Raw genomic sequence first — 20,722 nt, forward strand, 5'->3', positions numbered from 1 at the left:
GATACCCAGAATGGGTATAGTGTGAGAGTAGAAATGAGTCCTTTCTGAAAAACAGTATTAAAAATTGTTGGCCATTTTGGTCTGGTTCACAGTGAAATCTTTGAAGGTGACCTGACTCTGTTTGGAGGATAAACTATGAGAACACTGCAGCCTAGTTGGGACATATGCAATGCTCTATTGGCAGTTTTCTCCCTTCCCTTTGAACATTTTTTATCTATCCTACTCTACAATTATTGATGGCCTTAAAGTGTAGATATGAATCACATGTCAACAGTGTTGCAAGAAAAAAGCTCTTACATTGAGATAGAGGGAGGGAAGGGAATGAGGAGGAGCCGAAAAACTGAAAAAAAAAAAAAAATTCCAGTGGCACACGACAATTAAGCCTGACAGGAAGTTCAGTGCACGTGCCTCCTCAGTCCACTTCCCTTTCTTGATGCCAGTGCTGATCCACCCTTATGATGGCACAAGTTGAAACTGCATGGTGAAGAACCCGTTTGACAAAGAGCTTATATGGTTTTTTTTGTGCATTTAGATTTTTTGCATCCAGGTTGCTAACTAATAATATAATAGGATGGACACAGAGAGAGAAATAACCATTCACATTCTGATTTACACCTATGGAAAATTTAGGTTCACTGGTTGGCCTGCATTGCATATTGTATCTGGAGGGAATCAAAACAGAAACTAGAAGAACAACTCAGTCCAGTAGGGCCCTAGGTCTGGATTAGGAACCCGGACCCATCTTCATGTGAGGCAACCGTTCATCATGCTGCTCTTTGTCGGATTCATTTTGTAATTTATCATGAAAGACACAGAAGATGTGAAAATAGTCCAAATTCATGAGATGTGGCTGCAGTTCAAATTAATTGGCTATCATCTCTGTTGAACACTCATCAGTGAAATGTAAAGGTCAGGGCAAACTGGGTCCTCCTGTCTTTGAACCATTGCAGTAGATTTTGGATTTATTTTAGTTGTGAGAACAACTGACAGAGGGAGGAAAGGTTTTCCTGATTAAACAGCACATAACGCAGCTGTGCTGCATCAAACAGACCTACGTATACACTGACAAACTACACAGGGAGGATGTTGTTAAATGTGTTTTGTTCACAGACAGACCATCTGTGGCTGTATGTTAGCCTCCTCCCTTGAAGATCCAATTTACAGTTCATTCTTCAATCACTCTCTCCTGGTTCCCCCCTCTTCCTAAGAAGGAATATTGGCTTTTCTGATGCGATCCCCAGCTGTTTGTCTCATCAGAGAGGAATGTGAAGACCTATATTAGACAGGCATCTGCTAACTATGTATTCTGGATGCCAGTCCAATTGATGGACAATAGATGGGCAGTTTTTAAGAATGAGCCTGGATTTAAGTTGTAGGGAAATCCCGTTAATGACAAACTGAAGGGATATTACAGACAGTTTATGGGTTCAAATAAACTCCTTAGATCCTTGTCCAGAATAAATGAGACCCTCTCGATTCTGGTCAGTATGAAGCTTGAGTTAACATTTGTGATCCATTAGCTTGTATTTCTAGTACGCCCTGATTCTGCACATGATTTTACTCAATTAACATTCATTTTTGTCGCGACATAGGATGGACACTCCCTCTGTATGTTTGCCTTTTCTTCAGCACAGAGATGATTATTGCTTTAGAAAAAGTGATGCTGATGTTGGCAGCTCTTTTAAGTGTTTGGAAGTATCTGAGTATGACATCTGTGGTTTCCCCTTGGTTGTTTGGAGCACAAAATCATTTTAGATAAGAAGCAATTTCAACAAGTATTGCTCTTCACAGGGAGATCCTGTGTTCATCAACTGGTGTCCTCACTGACCTGAGGTTAATAAGAAATAAATGATGTAACAAGGAAAATAAAGAAAATATTTCTCATACTGTAAAATATTTTCTTTGGAATTACCAGAAACTTTACTTTTAAAATAGAATTCATTTGATCTTTATCTTTGTAGAAAGGATGCATGGATCTCCTGCATTTTTATGATTAAGTTTTAACTCCAAATTTTCCTTCTTTTTTTCATGTAGTTTTCATGTTGTCTGCTATTTACATCACATTCCACATTTGTTTGCCCGTCAGGCCACTCCAGTCCAACTATGGTGTTTGATGCACTCTAAATGCATACTTACATGTTACATGTACATGAATAAATAATCCCATCGTCGTTTGAATCTCACTAACACAGAGCACAAACATATGGAGGCACTTTCTCAGTGCCTCATTTTCTACCATTCTGCTTCCATTATTTTTCCAACAGTTGTTTTCTCAGCCTACTTGTTTATTGTTTACCATTTGGATGAATGGATTTTGAGATACGTATGTTTAACTGTATGTGTTTATTTGGAAGATACATTTAATTGGGCTGTGGTTTCAGTGTTTAGTCAGTGTGGATGCGATGTTTGCAGCTGTAATTGTTTGCCTCTCTTTTGTTTTGGAAAATGCATCTGGTGGGGCATTTGTTTAGGATACTGTGCAAGTAATAAGGAAAACATCAAATGAAGCAACAATACGGAAAATGATTTGTCATGCCTTAGATGAGCCAGTGTTTATGTAAAAGTCACAAAACTACTAAGATGTAACAAAGGTGGGAGGTTACAGGAAAAAACTGAATGAAGATGAGGTATAAACGGGCAACATATGTGCCTTCCCTACAGTGGTTGTAAATAGACTTGGATCTTTTATTGAACTTATAGATTATATAGATATGGTTGATTTAAAATATGTACTGTATCTAAAAAATAAGAAATTAAAGTCAGTTCAGTTTTATTTGTTGTAGCAGCAAATCATAATGAAAAGTTTTCTCACAACACTTTCCAGGTGGAGCAGGGAAAGACGTGTTCTCATAGTTCCCAAATGGTCCCACGTGAGCAAGCACTTTGGCAATGGAGATAAAGAAAAACCTTTTAACAGACAGAAACCTTCAGCAGAACCCAGCAGAGATGAGAGAGATAATTTTTGCCTTTCCACCCATTTTATGTATGTATCAGTCATCATTTTCTTTGAGGCTGTCAGGCTGCAGCCAGTAGTGGCCATTCTGGTCACCTTCAATCAGTATTCGTGACTGTGGTACCCAGAAATGTACCACAGGCTCTTTCTGGCCCTCAGCACAGTGTTGCTGTGTTAAACACTCCAGGAGATGGTTGAGTATTTTGGACAAATGCAGTGTTGTGGCTGCCCTTTTGTTCATATTAATCTACCTCTTACACATTTAAAGCTTTGTCTTCACAGTTTGTTCATTGAGGCCCCACAGGACTGGCAGGGAGATGCTGCTTTTCCTTTATTTTTTCTGAGCATGACACATCTAAACATCCCCAAATACCTTATATTATTAAGAAGACATGATCCATCAAGAAGAGCAAAGAAATATGGGTATATTTCCTGTTCCCCTCTATGTTGATATTACCATCCATTTGAAGGTGTGTTGCGCAGTCCAAGAAGTGCAGGACATTGTCCTTAACATCTTCACTGTCGAACGTAATGATGTGATCCCCTGTGTTGATTGTTGACATCAACATTGTGGATCTAAGATCCTAAGCATTTTTGATGCACACAGTGTGATTAAAATTAAAATCTGTTTATGAGGCTTTTTTTTGCAAAGGCTACAGAGACAGTATCAAACACTGACATAATTGTAGATGTTACTGAATAAGAAAATGAGTACTTGTATAAAATATGCTCCCCTTTTTTTTAATCACTGTTCAAGTATTCATTTGAATCTGTTCACCACTCAATGAAAAGTACATAGAAATGAAAAAAAGTAAGATCCTTAATTATGAAGCACTTGCATCTGTACATTCTTAAAATTTGTTTGCACAATCAGCTGTATCTATTACCAACTAGGAATGCTTCTTGACAAGTGTAGTTGGGACCTAATTAATGATCCTCATCCCTGATCATCGATAAGTAACAATATTGGCAATTAGCTCAGTTCCAGCTGTTTTAAAGCCTGGTAGCAGCTCATGAAATCAAAATTGGTTCATCTGTTCAAGTCCAATAGCACTAAAGTTTCGAGCAGAAGCTCAATGGGTGACCACCCTCTATCTGAGATCTTCACAATCACTTTAGAAAATTCCTCACAGATTTCTGCATTCTTTTACCCAACATACACTATTTGTGTAATTGTGCACAAATCCCTTTCCCATGAGAATAACACAAGCATGTGGAACTAAGTTATACTTTTTCTAAACAATTGAGGGTTGTTAATCCATTAATGGAACATAAATGCCAAAGTTTATAAGAATTTCGCTTCTCTCACCTCATTTCATGGTCTGTTTCAGTCTACTGGAGACAGTAACTTAACTGTCAGTGCTTTACTATTAAAAAAAGAGACTTGGAAATATAGCTGAAACAATGTGGAATGATATATTCAATAGTCATATATTGCACACAAAATGTGTAAAGAGTTAATCCCTTTGAAAGACGAAGGAAAACCCATAAAACAAACTCCCATTATATGAGTATTTCACATGTGGAAAAGCACATTTAGCATGTTTATATGCACTTACATAACTTGTGATTATACATGCTTATGGCTATATATTGATTTGTATTCACATTCACATACTTTCTGCATATTTAAATTCACTTCAAAATCGTCATTGTGAATCACAAACTCTAAATTGAAACCAAAACCAAATCCAAACTTCCTAATCACATTTTGTCCACCATTTTTACTTTTCTCCATGACTCATTTGTTTTTTTTCCGAACGGCTCAGCAGACAATTTCCTGGTAAAATGTGTCTTCAACATGACTGAAGAATAGATGATGGACAGTTTTGTCCTTCAGTCAGACCTACTTTGAATACCCTAACCCTTAATTGGGCTAATGGACCTCTTGCTTGTCTGTTGTCCGTCTATGCTGCTAGTATTTATAGAACTTGGCAGGCAGTGTTGGAACATTGCTAAAACCTTTTTAAACTTTCCAACAATAATTTTTTTATGAAAAAGTTGGTGCTGTGGCACTTTGGTAGTCACTCTCCCTTTCTTGAGAATCTAATCAAAAGTTTTGTTTCTCATCTGATCTACTAAAAATACAGTAATTTCCTTCAAAAGAACAACTAAATACATATGGTAAAGAATACACAGGAGTTGAACACTAACACTATTTTCCAAGCTTTAATTGTCATACTGTTAATATCCAAAATTTTGACCTTGTGGCATAAATCCAATTTACTTTCCTTCCTTTGAAACCTGGCCCTCATAATGTTACGAGTATTTATGCATACATGATGGCACACAGACAAGTTAAAATGCAAACTTTGCACAAATGTACCACAAACTTTGTAAGAATGAGCAGTGATGAGATGATCAAGATTTACAACATTCACTTTACCAGTGCTGCTCATCACTGACGTTTTCGGTGTGTGTGTGTGTGTGTGTGTGTGTGTGTGTGTGTGTGTGTGTGTGTGTGTGTGTGTGTGTGTGTGTGTGTGTGTGTGTGTGTGTGTGTGTTATAACTTTTCCCTTCTGTTGAAGGTGCAGGGCCTCTGCAGCAACAGGTTAATTACCCTCAAGTGCAATAACAAGCAAATACCATTTCACAGACAAATGAGCTGAAACTATCACAGAATTCCTCTCAACTCAGCATGACATCTACATGTGTGCTCTTGTTTTTGAGCCCCTAAGAACTTTTGATACTATGCTAAAAAAAAATATCTGTGGATATGCACAGACTCGTGTCTGTATGTAGAACGGTGCCAAAGAAATCAATGTTTACTTCAGATTCACTCAGAAATATCACCTCTGGTTAGAAAACAAGCAGTCAAGTCAGAACCAGCTCCTGAACCCAGATGCAACTGTTTTGATGGCAAACAACAGGCTCATAGAGATGATCAATGTCGTCCTCGGCTGGACTCTCATGCTCATCTCATACTTAACAATATAGAATTATCCCAGCACTATAGCACACATTGTTGTGATTATTCATACATGCCTCACCAGAACATAAGAAATGAAAAACCTCCAAACTGCAAAATGTTGATGGAAGTAGGACTTTGGGGTCAGAGGTCATGTCAGCATGAACCCTTAACCCTGAACCTACCCAGACTGTTATACTATATATTGCATTATGTTTAACATGTCGATGTTCGGTAGGTCCTTTAATCATCACCTCCTCTGTGATCTGACATTCACTTTAACCTATTGCACTAACATAGTGAACCCCAAATCAAGTTGGAGTTAGCATTCAGTCTGGTGTGACTCCAAATCCTTGAGGGTAAATTCTTTTGCTAATGTTTGACATTGACATTTACTAATATCTAATAAATTCTAAGTAATTATGAAGACTTGTTATCAGATTATGGAAAAAGTCTTGCCTCAGCAATACACATTCAGTAATTTCATCAACATGCTAGAAGACCGCTGCAGCGCATCGTGCCCGGAATCAGTTTGGTAGGTGAAGACTTGATGGATTAGTGGAAAATATTTTATAATGTCCTCATTGTTACACCTGTATGCATACACTAGCTGATAAAACTTGGACCCAACACCCAGATTTAATTAGTTTATGCCTCAGGGTATCCATCTGATAACAATTTTATTTTCTGATAGTATAATGTATAAAATATGGAACCAATTACCAAAATTATCACATGTCCTGCCAATGCATTGCTTATTGCTGAAAGTATGATGGATATAAAATATTTCCTGGAGTCATACCAAGCACTGGAATATGAATGTAATTCTGCTGTAGAATCAAGGAAAATCTACAATAGATATAGACATCCGAAGACATGCGGTCATCAGAACGTGGTCCTGGATGGCAGCAGCTCCAGATGCTGAGGGTCCCTCCCCTCCAGCAGCAGCAGCAGCAGCAGAAGCATAATTGGGAGTGTGGAGTCTGTCTACACCGGTGCAACATGTCACAGAGGAGACAACCACACTCGCTCTCACTCGCACAGTGCACTAAGAGTTCACGATTGTGCGTAACTTCAATTAAGGGGAGTGGAAATATTTCCGGGAAGTGTTGAGTTTATCCATGCACACTGTTCTTGTGGTTGGACGAGGTTGCGCAAGCGTTGTGGGCTTTTTTCGCTTACATTTCTCTGTGCGTCAGGCAATTAAGAAAAACCGCGCTGTTGTCTCGACTTGGGCGCGTTGCGCGTGAGAGGCGACGGAGTTGATCGAGCAGGTAAGAATTAACTCCGTCTATTGCGCTGACCTACAATTTTTCACTCGGGTGCACTGTTCAAAATTATTTCTTACTTGATTTGAAAACTTTCAGCTCAACAGAACAGCTGACAACATCTCACTATTTAACCAAGAGCTTGACTATGTATTTCCAAAATGTCAAAACTTAAGACAGTTATAACACGATGTAATGGCGTTATAATGGATGTCTTTTTTATGTTTTTTTTTTTAGCACTAAACCAAAATTCTGACATTGTTTCAATGAATATAAAAATCTTTACATGATATAACTGTGTATCTAACAAAGTTTAGGATGTTTTTGTAGAATTTGTAACGTTTTATGTCACCCTACAAAGAAATATATACAGAGCTGGAGATGTAGAGATGGAGTAAACACACACTGAGTGGTAGAAAATTGTGTTTGAAAGTGTTTGGAGTCTTTTTTTTTTAACCGCGACTAGTCTGTGTACTGAAACAGTCCTTTCCCCCCTCTTCCTAAACATCCACATTGTACATCCATGGCACAATTAAACATGTTACATTGAGAATGTCTGCATTGGTTCCAGAGCTCACTGCAGTGTGTACATTTCTGTTGCTTTACTGTGCAGCTGCAGTATTAAGTAAATAAAACAGTCTTGTGGGTTTAGTGTCCTTATTTACTCATCCTTCCCCTTAATGTGTATCTGATCGTCTAAAGGACCCACTCTGCTCATTCTGTGCTTCTTAAGGTTTATTCCACTCCAGCAGCTTGAGGGGTTGTTGTGAGACTGGCTAAGAAACTGAGGGGGCCAGAGAGATGGGAGCAGTGAATGTTTTGGATGTCTCTAGTGTTGTTGTTGTTGAGCTTTTCATCAGTAAGAATGAGGTAAATAAATGATTTCAAGCCAAAGGAAGACAATTGTAAAATCATGTCTGATCTCCTTTCAGCACTGTTCAATCATGATGTCACTGAGGTGGTCTCAGGCATGCATATGAAAAGCAGACTGTTGTATACATATGACTAGATAGGAAAAACTGATGTCTACTTCTAAAGTCACAGAATGGAGATGTTTACGTTTAAACTTTTTTTTTGGAAATGACAAAAGGCTTTGTAGAATAACTTGAATCCTGATTTTATGTCTCTGAGTAATGAGGTTTTATTGTGAAGTAGATTTCATATGAAGACATAGTGACTCTTAATAGAATTTGTGGTTCCTTTGTTCACTGTATGAGTCAAATTTGTGTTATATCTGGACTCATTCAGCTTTGTCATAAAAATCACAGCATCTTTAATCACTTGTATTTTGCATGGCTTTCAACACCATTTTTGCGCTCTGTGACATCACCACGCTGGCAATGCCAGGGCTTTTACTGGATAAAGATGAAAACTGAAAATTGAAAGCGAGTGTTCTCAAAACTAAACAGGCTTTTTGGGGAAAGGTCTTATTAAAACATAGCCTGCTTGTAGTGGAGTCGCACACTTGGCTAACCTTATATGGTCATGTTTCCAGAATCCTTCAGTGCATGCAGACAAATCAGCAAGGACAGCTTCGCCGTAGTTAGTGTGTTTAGAAAGCATACAACAGCAAGGTGTAAATGACTTGCAGGCAGACAGCCTGGCCGGGACTGCTTTCTCTGCAGCTCTGTGTTTCCTCTCTATGTGTACGAAACTACACTGAAGCTGGTGTTAAGGCAACAGCATAACAAAAGCAGAGTAACAATAGAGTCTTGACTGCTCTTGAGAGGAGGTGATGCATAGCATACAAGGGTGTACCTCCATATCCTCAGGCCATCAGGAGGCAAGTGAGAACACTTACATCTGTGAGGATCTCTGCCCTATCACTCCCATCTGTCCAGCCTGAGGATGGGTTAGCTTACACGCATATATGTTCACACACTCACACTCTCATACACATTCAAACTTGCATGCTGGAGTCATGCCCTTTTCAGATTGTGTGATGTTACTTATTTAGCTGTTGCTTATCGGCAGACCTTATCAGCATATACTATATGGCGTGGTCTCAGTTACATGGTTGCTGCCCTGATTTGAATAGCCACTTCACTTTATTTCCACTGGCTATTTTTCCATCTTGTTAAACCACAGATCAAATGTCAATTCTCACGCCCATTCACCTTTTTCCCATCTCCTTTGCCTGGGTCGCTTTTATATTCTGATGAGGTTAAACAACAAACATTTAGGTTAAAGTAAGCATAAAGAAAGGTAGCATTAGTGGTATTATCTACCTTTAGTGTATTTAGTTGCCATACCAGCAGTTGCCCATGAGTATTCTTTACCGGTGTTTACAGATAGGAGAGGCGAGGACCTCAGGATTGGAATTTTATCCATCTAATTTGTTTTTCCCAACAGACATCCTATTCCCTTCCCAAAACAAAAGACATTTCTCAGGAATGTCTTCTTGTCTGGGCATTGCCATTGATTAATTCAGCACAAAGAGGATTCAAGAAAGGTGTGATTATCATGACAAGTATGTAATTTTTTATGTGGTTTTGTGAGTGCATTTATCTGATACAAAGAGAAATCCTTACATGAACTCCTTTTAAGGAGGACAGTAGTGTTAAATATCAGGACTCTTTCTGTAATCAACCAGCCTGTGAATTTCTGATTTATGGGATTTATTAGAAGGTAAACGACTGCAGGGAACACAGGCTTTCCAAATGCCAAGGGATCAAATTTATCCCAGTGGTGGTTCATAAAGAGGAATTTGATATCCTTACCTGTTATGTTTTGTACTATGCATTCATTCATTTTGGGGCCAAAGTTAGCCGAGCATTTTCTGTTTCAGAGATCATCCCTGTCAGTCTTACCATGGCTGCATGATTGAACTCTGTGCGTAAATTATTTTGCTTTTATTTCCCAAAGGGATATGTAATTTCCCAAGACATGCAGGCATGCTCTCTCGAATGAGGAGGAATAATGTGTGTGTTTTAAATCTTGATTTTGGAATGCCTTCAATGTAGTGTATAAATATAAGTAAAATATTAAGCGTAAATTTAAGGAATCAATAGAGTCAAAAATAGTACAATAAAGCATTACATAGGATTCTGTAGAAATCATTTTGATGAATTCTTTCATTGTTGTTTTTTTGATTGTAATCCAGAATAATCATATTGTCAGAAGATGACATTTTATGTCATGTTTCTCTCTGCCAATATTTAATGCTCAGCATACTTTGACATCTGTAATGTATATAGATTGCTCATATTGTAAAGGCCAAATATTTTTGTCAGCAGTTAGAACATACAGATGCCGGACCCTTCAGATCAGTATCTCCAGAATTTATTACTAGCCTTTGTACACAGTGCTGATGAAGCTGTTAAACTGTTTCCAAAAATATTTCAACTTCTTTTGGAATTATATTGGAATGTATTAAATGACAAAATAAAAAGAACATCTAACAAATGCAGGTGCAAGCAAGCAAGCAAACAAACAAACAAACAAACTATAAAATAGTGCCAAGACACAGAGAAAAACCTTATAGGAGCTCAAAGGGAAGATCTTAAATGCTTCTTATGAGTTTAATACTTGGTGGTTAATGAAGCAGAATGGCCTTGTGCATGTACCGTGTTTTCCCTCGGAGGCATGAACTCACACAGACTGACTGGGGAATTAGATTCCTACTAAAACACAAGGTTGAGAAAAGATGATTGACTGTTTCTGAGAAAATACAACTAACGTGAGAGCTCGAAACAATTCCTTGTGTTGTTTTGCCAGGTCAGTGCCTGTGGTCAGGGAATAAAGAAAAATAGCTGCACTAATGCACTCTGTCTGGTGGAGATGGAGGGGTCTGATAATAGTGGACTCTACAGAGCACCTGGGTGTTGCTAAATACCTCATTACGGGTGGTCTCTGTGTTAGAATGCCAATGTCCGGAGCACCTCTTCACCATCTGCTCTTGCCTCATGTTTTCTTGACAACCTCTATTGGGACTTGTGTGCCTTTCAAATGATGAAGTGTTTCAAATTTCTGACAAAGTGTCAGATTTAAATTTTAGATCACGGTTCATCAATAGGTGCCAGGGAATGTTTGCTTATGGCACATATAAGCTTTATTTATATGTTAAGCGTAAAGGCAGTATGTTTAAGATACTACATGTTGGGCTAAGATCAGGACCACAATAATGGCTACGTGGTTTAAATCTGTCACCATTGTCATCATCATTGTTTCCCATCAGCCTTCACACTGTGTTGGCTTCATTGCCAAAGACAACAGAGAATCTGGACATCAGGAAACAGGGGTGTTAGCTTAACCCACATGGTACAAGCTGTGTGTTTCTCTTTTACGTTTTTCTCTTACTCTTTTATTTCTATATTTTTCTGTCTTTCTGACTCATTAGAAAGCATCTTATTTTATTCGCTGTAGTATTGCATGATGATCTGTCATTGCCGCCCCTTTCTTAAACTGCTTGGGGGCTCTTAATGCTTTTCCTCCAACACTTGAGCTTAATCCTTTGTTTGCACTGTATTCTTAAGGAGGGGTGCTGTACTGGCTGTTATGCTGATAGATGTGGATGCTGAAGTGGCGTAGAAAGATACATTACATGAACACGAGTAACAAAGACACAACTGTGTCACTGCTCTCCGTAGATACTGTTGGCCAGATGAGCCCCACCACCATCACGCAAGTCATTCAGAAAGAGTGGAAAGACCACATGGATTTAAACCTGCTTGCTTTCACGCTCTCATTACTGATCGGCCATCCATCACACACAGCTCTCTATCTGTATTTCTAACCCTGAAGGTGTGAGGGTACCTCAATTTGTCATTTTAGATAAACAGCAGTCTGTTTATCACAGTGTAATCCTCTTGAGTTTAAAGCTGCAGGGCACTTGGATGGGTGCCACTCTGCCCCATTTCTCAGTAATGAACTCACGTTTCAAACAAAAGATGACAAAACTCTACAGGGAAAATAAATGAGGTGAAATGAGTTGTACGCTTTCTTCTTGTTTCTGTCTTCCAGCATACCATTTTACCTTTGATTATGCAATCAAATACCATGTGCATATGCATGAATTAATGTATGTGTCCAGAATGTGCATCTTAAGTAATTTTTGAGTTCTTGCAGAGACGGTGTGTGTCTAAATCAGTGTTTGCTTCCACTCGAAACAACATTTTCAGGCATTTGAGACACACTGGATACACTGGATCCATTAATCGAGTGTGACATTGTTTATGTTGTCACAAGATAGTTTGATGCGTGTGATCTGACATGTGAATGGAAGGTATGTATCAAGGGCAGCCATGGATCCTAACAGTTATGTTCATATACAACTCATTTGTGACAGGAAATGCATTTATAATACAAATTTAATACCCCTGGATCATACGTACTTTCTGTTATTGTAATGAGGGAATGTTGTAAACACTGGTAAAAAAATGGTTTTCTGGAACATTTAACTGTAAAAATTTTTCCATAGCCTTAACAAAAGTACTTTTGTTTAATGAATGCCACAGAAAACACAATGTTTTCCTAACCCTAGCCAGAGTACTTTGGTTGTCAGAGTCTGGGCTTGAACCGTTGCTTCTGGTGTCACAATCCTGCACTTCATGCTGTTATTAACTCCAAACACCTCCCTGAGGCTGCAGTGTGTACCATAAGTGTAGATTTTCTTTCAATCAAAAGATTGTCTGTGAACATGTCCCAGTTAGTGCTTACATCTCCTTCTAAATGTGTTTTCTATTCCAGAATAATTGTATATAGATGTAATGTGTAGGAGACATAGTTGGTCAGAGACACATAGCAATGAGGTCTAAGGAGTGAGGCATTCGTTTAATCTTGGGTTGATACTCAAGTATATATGATGCTAAGATAAACTTATCATGAGGGGAAGATGCACTCCAAAACTACATACAGAGGTATGAAGTAATGAAGTACAAATAGTTTTACCATGAGCATTAATTTTTCTGACAGGTTTTGCTTTAGTCCCAAAATTAACACAAATATATCTCAGTTATACTCCTTACCTGTTTAAAACAGATTTGGTACTTATAGTTACTTTTATTTCAGCATCATTTGTGATCTGGGCAGCACGGCGGTGCAGTGGGTAGTACTGTTGCCTCACAGCAAGTTTTCCTTCCTTTCTGTGTGGAGTTTATATGTTCTCGCTATGTGTCTGTGGGCTCTCTCCAGGTTCTCCAGCTTCCTCCTACCTCTAAAAACATACAACTTCCGTGAATTGGTCACACCAAATTGTCCGTAGGTGTGAGTGTGCGCATGTGTCTTTCTTTGTCTTTCCTGTGGCCCTGCAATGAGCTGGCGCCTTATCCATCTTGTACCCCATTCTTCTCCTGTAGCAAGCTGAGATAGGCTCCAGCAGACCCATGATCCGCAAGGTGGATAAGCGTCTGTAGACGTGGCTTTTGTGGTTGTCTTGTGTGCAGGAAAATTGATGGATGAATGGATTCTTTGCAATATCTCGGGTCTCTTTCCATTAAATTTTATGAACTTGTATCTCCTACATAATGTGCTCTTGCCTTGTATTCATTCTTTGCCTTCAATGGACAGCAATATACGTAACTTGAAATGAAGTTCCTAATGCCTTGAATTAATCAAAGTGATGTTAATTAATTTGACATTTGGCTTGGTGAACATTAAAGTCAAGCAACGGATTATAAAAACAAAAAAGAAGAGCCAAATGAAGCCAAAACAGTCGAGAAATCAAAAACTATTTGAGGATGAAGACTGCTTTTGTATTTTTCATATTGTGCAGGATTTTTGTACACATGTCATTATTTTCCATACAATCGTTGATTTAGAGTTGTCGAGCTTTACTTGTTAATTGACCTACATTAAGAATTATTGTGTGATTTAGGTCCTGGTCTCTTAATATAAACTGTCACAGGAGGAAATAAATAATTCTTTTTGAAACCTCAAGCTGTCATTTACATGTCCCTGAAAACGTCCTGCATCTTGTGATGAACACTTTTACGTCTTTGGGAGAGAGTTATTATATGTGCACTTGCATGTGAATTGAATTCCAGGAAAAATTCTGCACATTGCATTCCAAATGTTAAATCTTTGTGTGCAGAAATGGATCAAGGGCTAAAAATAATGAAATATTGTAACATTTTGAATCCATTTATGTTATCTTCCAGAATGTAACCAGAATCTATTGTAGTTGCATTATACTAGTCATCTAATACAGCTAGTATATACTCTTTGGCGTTTAATTAGTACAAATTACTTCAGTTCTCCTTGCTTATTAGTGACAGAAAAGCCAGTGAGGGTTCCCATGACTGTTCTCATGCAACTCACTTTGCAGTCACTGTGAACTAATGTCTGTGCTACAGTCCTCTTTAAAGCTGTGACAGGTCATGGCCCATTTTTTACTAGACATAAAGGAGGAGCTGACAGGGTTGTGAGCTGATGCTAAAACTATTGGCATCTATCGTTTATGTAAAGAATTAAAGGAGATGTCCAAGTGAAAAGAAAAACGATAGAGGCGAGACAAAATCTCAAAGTAGTGTGGCGGAGTGAAAGATCGGAGAGTGCAACTGTTTTGTTAGTGTGACCTTTGTTGTGGGCAAACAGATTTAAAGGCAACACAAAAACCTAGTGACAGGAGGCAGCTGATGTAGAATGGGTAAAGAGAGGGGACATGCCTGTTGGGCTCCATGGTGAAACAGCTGAATAGCCAAAAGAGAAACTTGTGTACATATCCTGCATGCCACTCAATGAGACTGCGTGCACACTTATGATCACTCCCCCCCTGCTTGATCCTTTTTTTTTTTTGCCATCCCTTCAGGGTTGTGGGAGAAGACGGAGTGAAAACGGAAAAAGACCAGCCACACACGCCATGGAGGGCTCTGTAAATCAGAGTCTGAATGAAATTGATGCTCTGCGCTGCATGTCTGGCAGTAATTATGGTGGTAAAGGGAAGAGGAATAAGACACTATTCCACCCAGGGGTCCCATTAGTGGGATTGATGTTGTTGGCCACCCTCCCTTTTGGGGCAAGCATCAAACAAAGTGTCCCCAGGGTCAAACTCAGCCACAGAGGTAAGATCTGAAATATTCTTGGTTTGTCTATGAATTCTCATTTTGTTTTGTACCTGTATGTAAATTGATCATTTCATATATACAGTATATTAATAGTCTAAATCAGTCTGAAGACAAAATAAAATTTGGGTAATTTGATGGTGATTCTGAATGTTATTCATCTTCTTGAGTGTAACATGTGGCTAAGCTCACATGTAATGAGTAACTGCTGAGTCAAGCTTTCATTTGTGTTGTTCAAAATCTAGTTACGTAAATAAGTTGTCTTTAAATCACCGTTCTGAAGTAGAATGAGAGATGTGAAATTAGCTTTCTGTTCATTAACCTTTTTCACGATCTCCTGTTTGCCATGTGTAATGCAGCACTATTAAATGAACATATTTTGAAGTGCTGTTATTGCAGTCCAGTCCAAAATGTCTACTCCATATGCAGAACAGACATGTTATACTGATGCTCCTGGTCAATGGGGCCTGTCGTTCAGTCCGTTGTGTGTATATTAGCTGATTCTAGCACTGAGCACTCTGCCCGTATGTTTAGTTTTGAGTCTACTGAGTCTGTTTGCATTTTGCCACCAAGGGAAAGCTAAATTATTGCTGCCTTTAAAGCACATTCTAAACTCCAGTGCAAACTAAACTTCAAAGACTCCATCTCTCATGGTATGTATCAGCTATAAGAAACCATACAAATGAACTTCAGTCTTGCTCCATAAAACTGAATCCCCACTGTGACCTAAAAGTAAACTCACTCTGACTTAACCTCCAAAAGCTCAATTCTGGATAAAGAGTACCAAAACTCAGAATGGCTGGAAATGGATAATGTACGTCTTTACACTCCAACATAAATATGTGTAAGTAGCCGCGGGAAAAATGAGTGCTAGACTGTGTTTACTCAACAATTCACCAATTATTTAGCTCTAAAGTTTGTCTCATCTTGTGTTTTTTACAAACCGACCAAGTGATGAAATGAAGGGATCATTATTTTAATTGATAATTACATTTAAAGGCTTACCTTTCATGGAGTTTGACATGTGCACTGTTGGAAGATATCTCATATGACTAAATGGTATTAGAACAATTTCCATGTTTGGACACATTGCTGTGAATGAGTGAAGCAAAGAAAAATCTGTCAAAAGCCGTATCACTTCCAACTCAGTGCACACAGCGTGTCACCATCTCATCAGTGCACACTCTTCAAAAGCAACACCACCCAGCGCTAATCACTCCTCAAAAATCACATCACATCACATCACATGACCTTCCTGTTAAAGCAGCGTTTCAGTGAGCGAAGGGTGAAATGATCAAAGTGAAACATCCCTGACTGAGTGAACACCTTCAAACAACTGCCTTCCTCTCCAAACTTTCCTCTGAGGAACATCATGAAGTGCAGGTTCCAGTTTTTTCCGCAGTTGGTGGAAGAGAGACAGCTGGCCTTGATCCAAATGAAAAGTAAAATCATCTGGTCGTGATTTAAATCACTTTCAATATGCTGTACATTAGGGTCGTTGCGATGCCTTTGTTCTTAATGTGTGACCAACGCAGTAAGTTACACCACATGCATCTTAATCTGAAGTCTCGTGGCTTATATTACTCAAAACCTATACTCCATTAGTCACATTAATTTACAACACATTTTTCTTTTCCTTGCTTACAGACTCAACACTGAACTTCCTTTTGTTATCAAATGTGCTTAATAGCAACATATCAAAACATAATCCGGTGAATTAAATCTGTCTGTTTTCGACTTCTCTTGTGGTAGCCCCATAGCAACATTATTTGACCCAACATCTGATAGCGGCTTACGTCACTCTGTGTATTCTGAAACCATGGACAGAGCGTTCTACATTGCATATTAATGGCATACAGAGGTACTGGTTATTCAGAAAAAAGCACAGCTAGCTCAGATTAGTAGGTTACATTTTATGAATATCATTCAAAATAATGTTGGATCTGGGTGAGGGAAACAACAAACCAAGTACATGCTGAGAGACATTAAACAAATTAACAAAACAACATTAAACAAAACCAGAAGATTCAACTAAATAAGTCCCACAAAACCCCCTGCTTTTCTACTGTAAAGGGAAAACATAACCTAACTGTGATTAAAATAAAAATCCTGCAGATACTGGTCTACTCATTGGAAAACTGAACACAAAGTTACTCTACATGATGCGATTAAAGATCAAGGAAACAAGAATGTTGAGAAAAAGAGACACAGAAATCCCTCTCTGAGCTGGGAGTAACCGTAACTAACACTTATATCTAACATCTCTGACTCTGATGTCACCCCAAATCTAAATAATCTCAGCATGATCTGACAAACACTGCCTGTTTTGGGTGGTCTGTCCCTCTAAAATGGCAGACACCACAGTGTTAGCGCCTAATCTTTGAACATCGGCAGAGCCTGAACCTGTCGGCACAAGGCCAGCATGATGATGTCTTAAATACATGTCTGGCTGGATGAGAGGGCCTCAGCACTCCAACAGAGGAGCTTATTAAGAGTTATTTAGGGGGTCTACTCTTTTCTTTGGAGTCCTTGCCTAGCAACGATGGCAGCTTCATTGGTCTCATAGTGTTGCGTGTTTACGGAACAGCTTTGCATTAGCCAGGACTAGAAAGCCTAATCTTTCTATAAGGTTTAGTCTCCATGGGCCATGATATGTCTGTGTGTAGGGGTGAAAGATATGAGCATGTGGGGGTGCTGTGTGTGAGTTTGTGTATAGGGGGAGGTATTAAGCAGAATTGTATGGAGGGGGTCCTAGAAGTTCAAATAGTCGCATTGAAGGTTGGTAACCTCTCCAATCCTTCACACCAAGAGGGTAATCACAATGTCAATCCCTTCAGAGTGACTCCTTCTGGACTTCCCTGCATTTGAGTCTGTTTATTCAAGGCATGCTGCTATACTACTGCACTGAAAAGAGCTTGGTGAAGAGATTTCCAGAAATAAAAGAGGGCATGCACAAACCACTGAGCTGAGAATATAGTCAGTTTTCAGCTCAGAACAACAATATTTAAACAGCCTGCAAACACTATATTTTAACTCTAAATCTTTTTTAAATATGTTATTGTTTCAAATCATGTTAAAAACAGGAATTCCAAGGAAGAGAAAGAACAACAAGAAATGTTCCTTTTTTTAAAAATCACAAGCTTGCTACTTTGTCCTCAAATCATGTTAAGGAATTTAATATGAAAATGAGACAATCACAAAAGGACATGCAGTTATAGAATACCATCCTTTTTTTAAGCAGCTTTTAGCTCAAGATGTAACTTCAAGGCTGCTCACATATCTGTGAAAATATCTAACACAACACATCTGGTAATGCATCCATTGACTTTGACTTCTGAACTACTCCGTCATGCTCCATCTGTTTGTACAGCTAAGGTGTAGTTGGCACACAAAGCAAAAAAATGAGGGAGCATACAAAATTAAATAAAGGTTTAATTAATATTTTTGAAGTAATTAACTAAAATAATGATACAGAACCAATCCAACAAGGCAAGCAGAAAAAACTTCCGATCTCTCACAGACCAACTCACAGAGAATGAACAGGCTTCTCCGGCATGTGGCAAACAGGCGGTAAATGCAAAGGATAATAGGTCAGGAACAAGCTAGCAAAATAAAACAGATCCAAACACAATCACAGAAATGGAATCAAACGTGTTACCACGTGAACGACAATCTGACAAACATTGCCAAATCTGTCTTGCGGGTCAGTGCAGATGATGAGATGATTAGGTGCAGGTGATCAGGAGGAGGTGGGACCAGTCACTCATGCTTTGGAGACACAAACAAATGCGCACATGAACAAAGGAGTCATGTAGGAACATGAGAAAAAGGAGGAAATAGAGGAAACATGAGGGAGCAAGCAGAGGGAAGCTGCTGATCCTGACATGTTCTGCTGAGTGAGGTGTCAAATTTGATATATCATTAAAAACTACTAGATCCTGAGGAAGGCTGCTATTTGTGGAGGTAGGTGTTCATGGTCATGGAGTCATAATTTAATGGCCAAACCTCAGTGTGTCTATAACTGTTAGGTTCAATGATATAATAGGGAAAATGAACTGCCTTGGAGGATTGGGCTCTCAGAGCACAAGTCCAGTCTGGAGACTAAACAAATAAATTACTGACTTGACAGCATATTCCTGCTGAGATTTGTGTGATTTAATATTAGTACCTACACGGAGGAGGTTAAGTTATGATGGTGGAAAGGTTGTGTATGTATTAAGGCACAACCTTGATTTAAAAAGGGGATTCAGATGAATGGATGGTGTCTTGATTGTTTCTATTTTTCTAAACATTGCACCATACCATTAAGCTTTTTTTTTTGTCAATTATGCTTAACTGTTTGCCAGTGCTTTGTAGCAACAGATCTTCTGCATTGGACTTTCTCAGATGCTCCGGACATTTATTTGTGTTTTCTTTCTGTTCTTGACCGATCGCAAGATGTTTCACTCAGAGCGACACTGTGTTCGCTTGTGGTTATGCACTGACGAACACAATCTTTCTTGCATCATAAGCTACCACAACTCCTCTGTCTTCCTCTTACTCTCCATCCTCTGTTCGGTAACTGGATCAGTCGCTATTACACTGCATTTCATGATTAGAAGTCTGATTTTTACTGCCAAGCTCCACCAGACTGTCCCCCAGTTCACCCCGTTGAAAAATGTAAATACGTCTGTAGACGTCAATGGTAGCCAATGAGTTAAACAGCTTGACCATGGTAAAGGGTGGAAGAGCTGATGCCATCCCAGAGGAGGAACCTTTGAATTTTGGAGTAGGTGTGTATAAAGGACTGGATCCATTGCAGTCACTTGAAAAAGTCAGGTGATTGCATAAAATTTATGCAGATTGCATAAAACCTTCATTAGATTGACATGAAGATGTGAACAGGTGAATAACTTTTGGGAAGAATCCATCTTGAGCAGGAGGAAATGTGTTTGTGAAAATGAATTTTTATGTACTGTTCTGTAGAGATTCAATAGTTTTTTCTCTTTGTCTAATCTGTCAAATTTTCTTGGCCAGAATTACTACAAGCTGGCAGTCTGACCGTGATTTTGGGGCCCTCTGATGGACTCCACTCCCACTCACTGTTGCTGGATGAGGAGAGAGGTCGACTTCTGTTGGGATGCAAGGATCACATGTACCTGCTTGACCCTGACAACCTGACCAATGGTCCCAGAAAGGTGTGCTGTTCAGGATAGGGCTTCTTAAAAGAAAATTCAAGTTTGGACAAAAATGTTGGATCTCACAGTCAGTAATGATCCTAATCCCCAGACACGCAAAACTCATGCCTGTCATCACTTGAGACCAGTGACGTGTGGTGAGGTTCATGGCTGGTGAGGCACTGACTTCATCATAGTCAGATGAAGATGTTTGCAAACATATAAACCTAAAGTGTAGCTTATTCATCATTTAATAAGCAACAGTGAGTGGGTTATTTTTAAAGTCTCATGGCAGAATTATTTACACATACAAACTAACACACAAATAAGTACATTTGATTAAACTTGTTATGTTGTTACCTACACATTTTTTATGTTAGGTTGACTTATAAATTAAGTCCATGCGCAGCTCCTTCTCAACAAAAGCATAAAAAAA

General features: G+C 38.8%; 1 protein-coding gene across 5 annotated transcripts in view; it reads left to right on the top strand.

Moving 5' to 3' along the window:
• Positions 1-6,853: 6,853 nt before the first annotated feature.
• The window catches only part of sema3d (sema domain, immunoglobulin domain (Ig), short basic domain, secreted, (semaphorin) 3D), a 31,977-nt gene continuing 18,108 nt past the window's right edge, over positions 6,854-20,722 (top strand). For 4 of the 5 annotated variants that reach the window (XM_068312995.1, XM_068312998.1, XM_068312997.1 and 1 more), the window contains exons 1-3: positions 6,854-7,136; positions 14,878-15,130; positions 20,147-20,307. In XM_068312995.1, the coding sequence (XP_068169096.1) occupies positions 14,929-15,130; positions 20,147-20,307 (363 nt within the window). In that variant the 5' untranslated portion in view covers positions 6,854-7,136; positions 14,878-14,928. Of the gene's footprint in view, positions 7,137-9,482; positions 9,601-14,877; positions 15,131-20,146; positions 20,308-20,722 lie in introns of all 5 variants that reach the window. The other variant, XM_068312996.1, reaches the window with a different exon arrangement.

The sequence above is a fragment of the Antennarius striatus genome, chromosome 4 (assembly GCF_040054535.1).
Source record: "Antennarius striatus isolate MH-2024 chromosome 4, ASM4005453v1, whole genome shotgun sequence".
NCBI classification, from domain to species: domain Eukaryota; kingdom Metazoa; phylum Chordata; class Actinopteri; order Lophiiformes; family Antennariidae; genus Antennarius; species Antennarius striatus.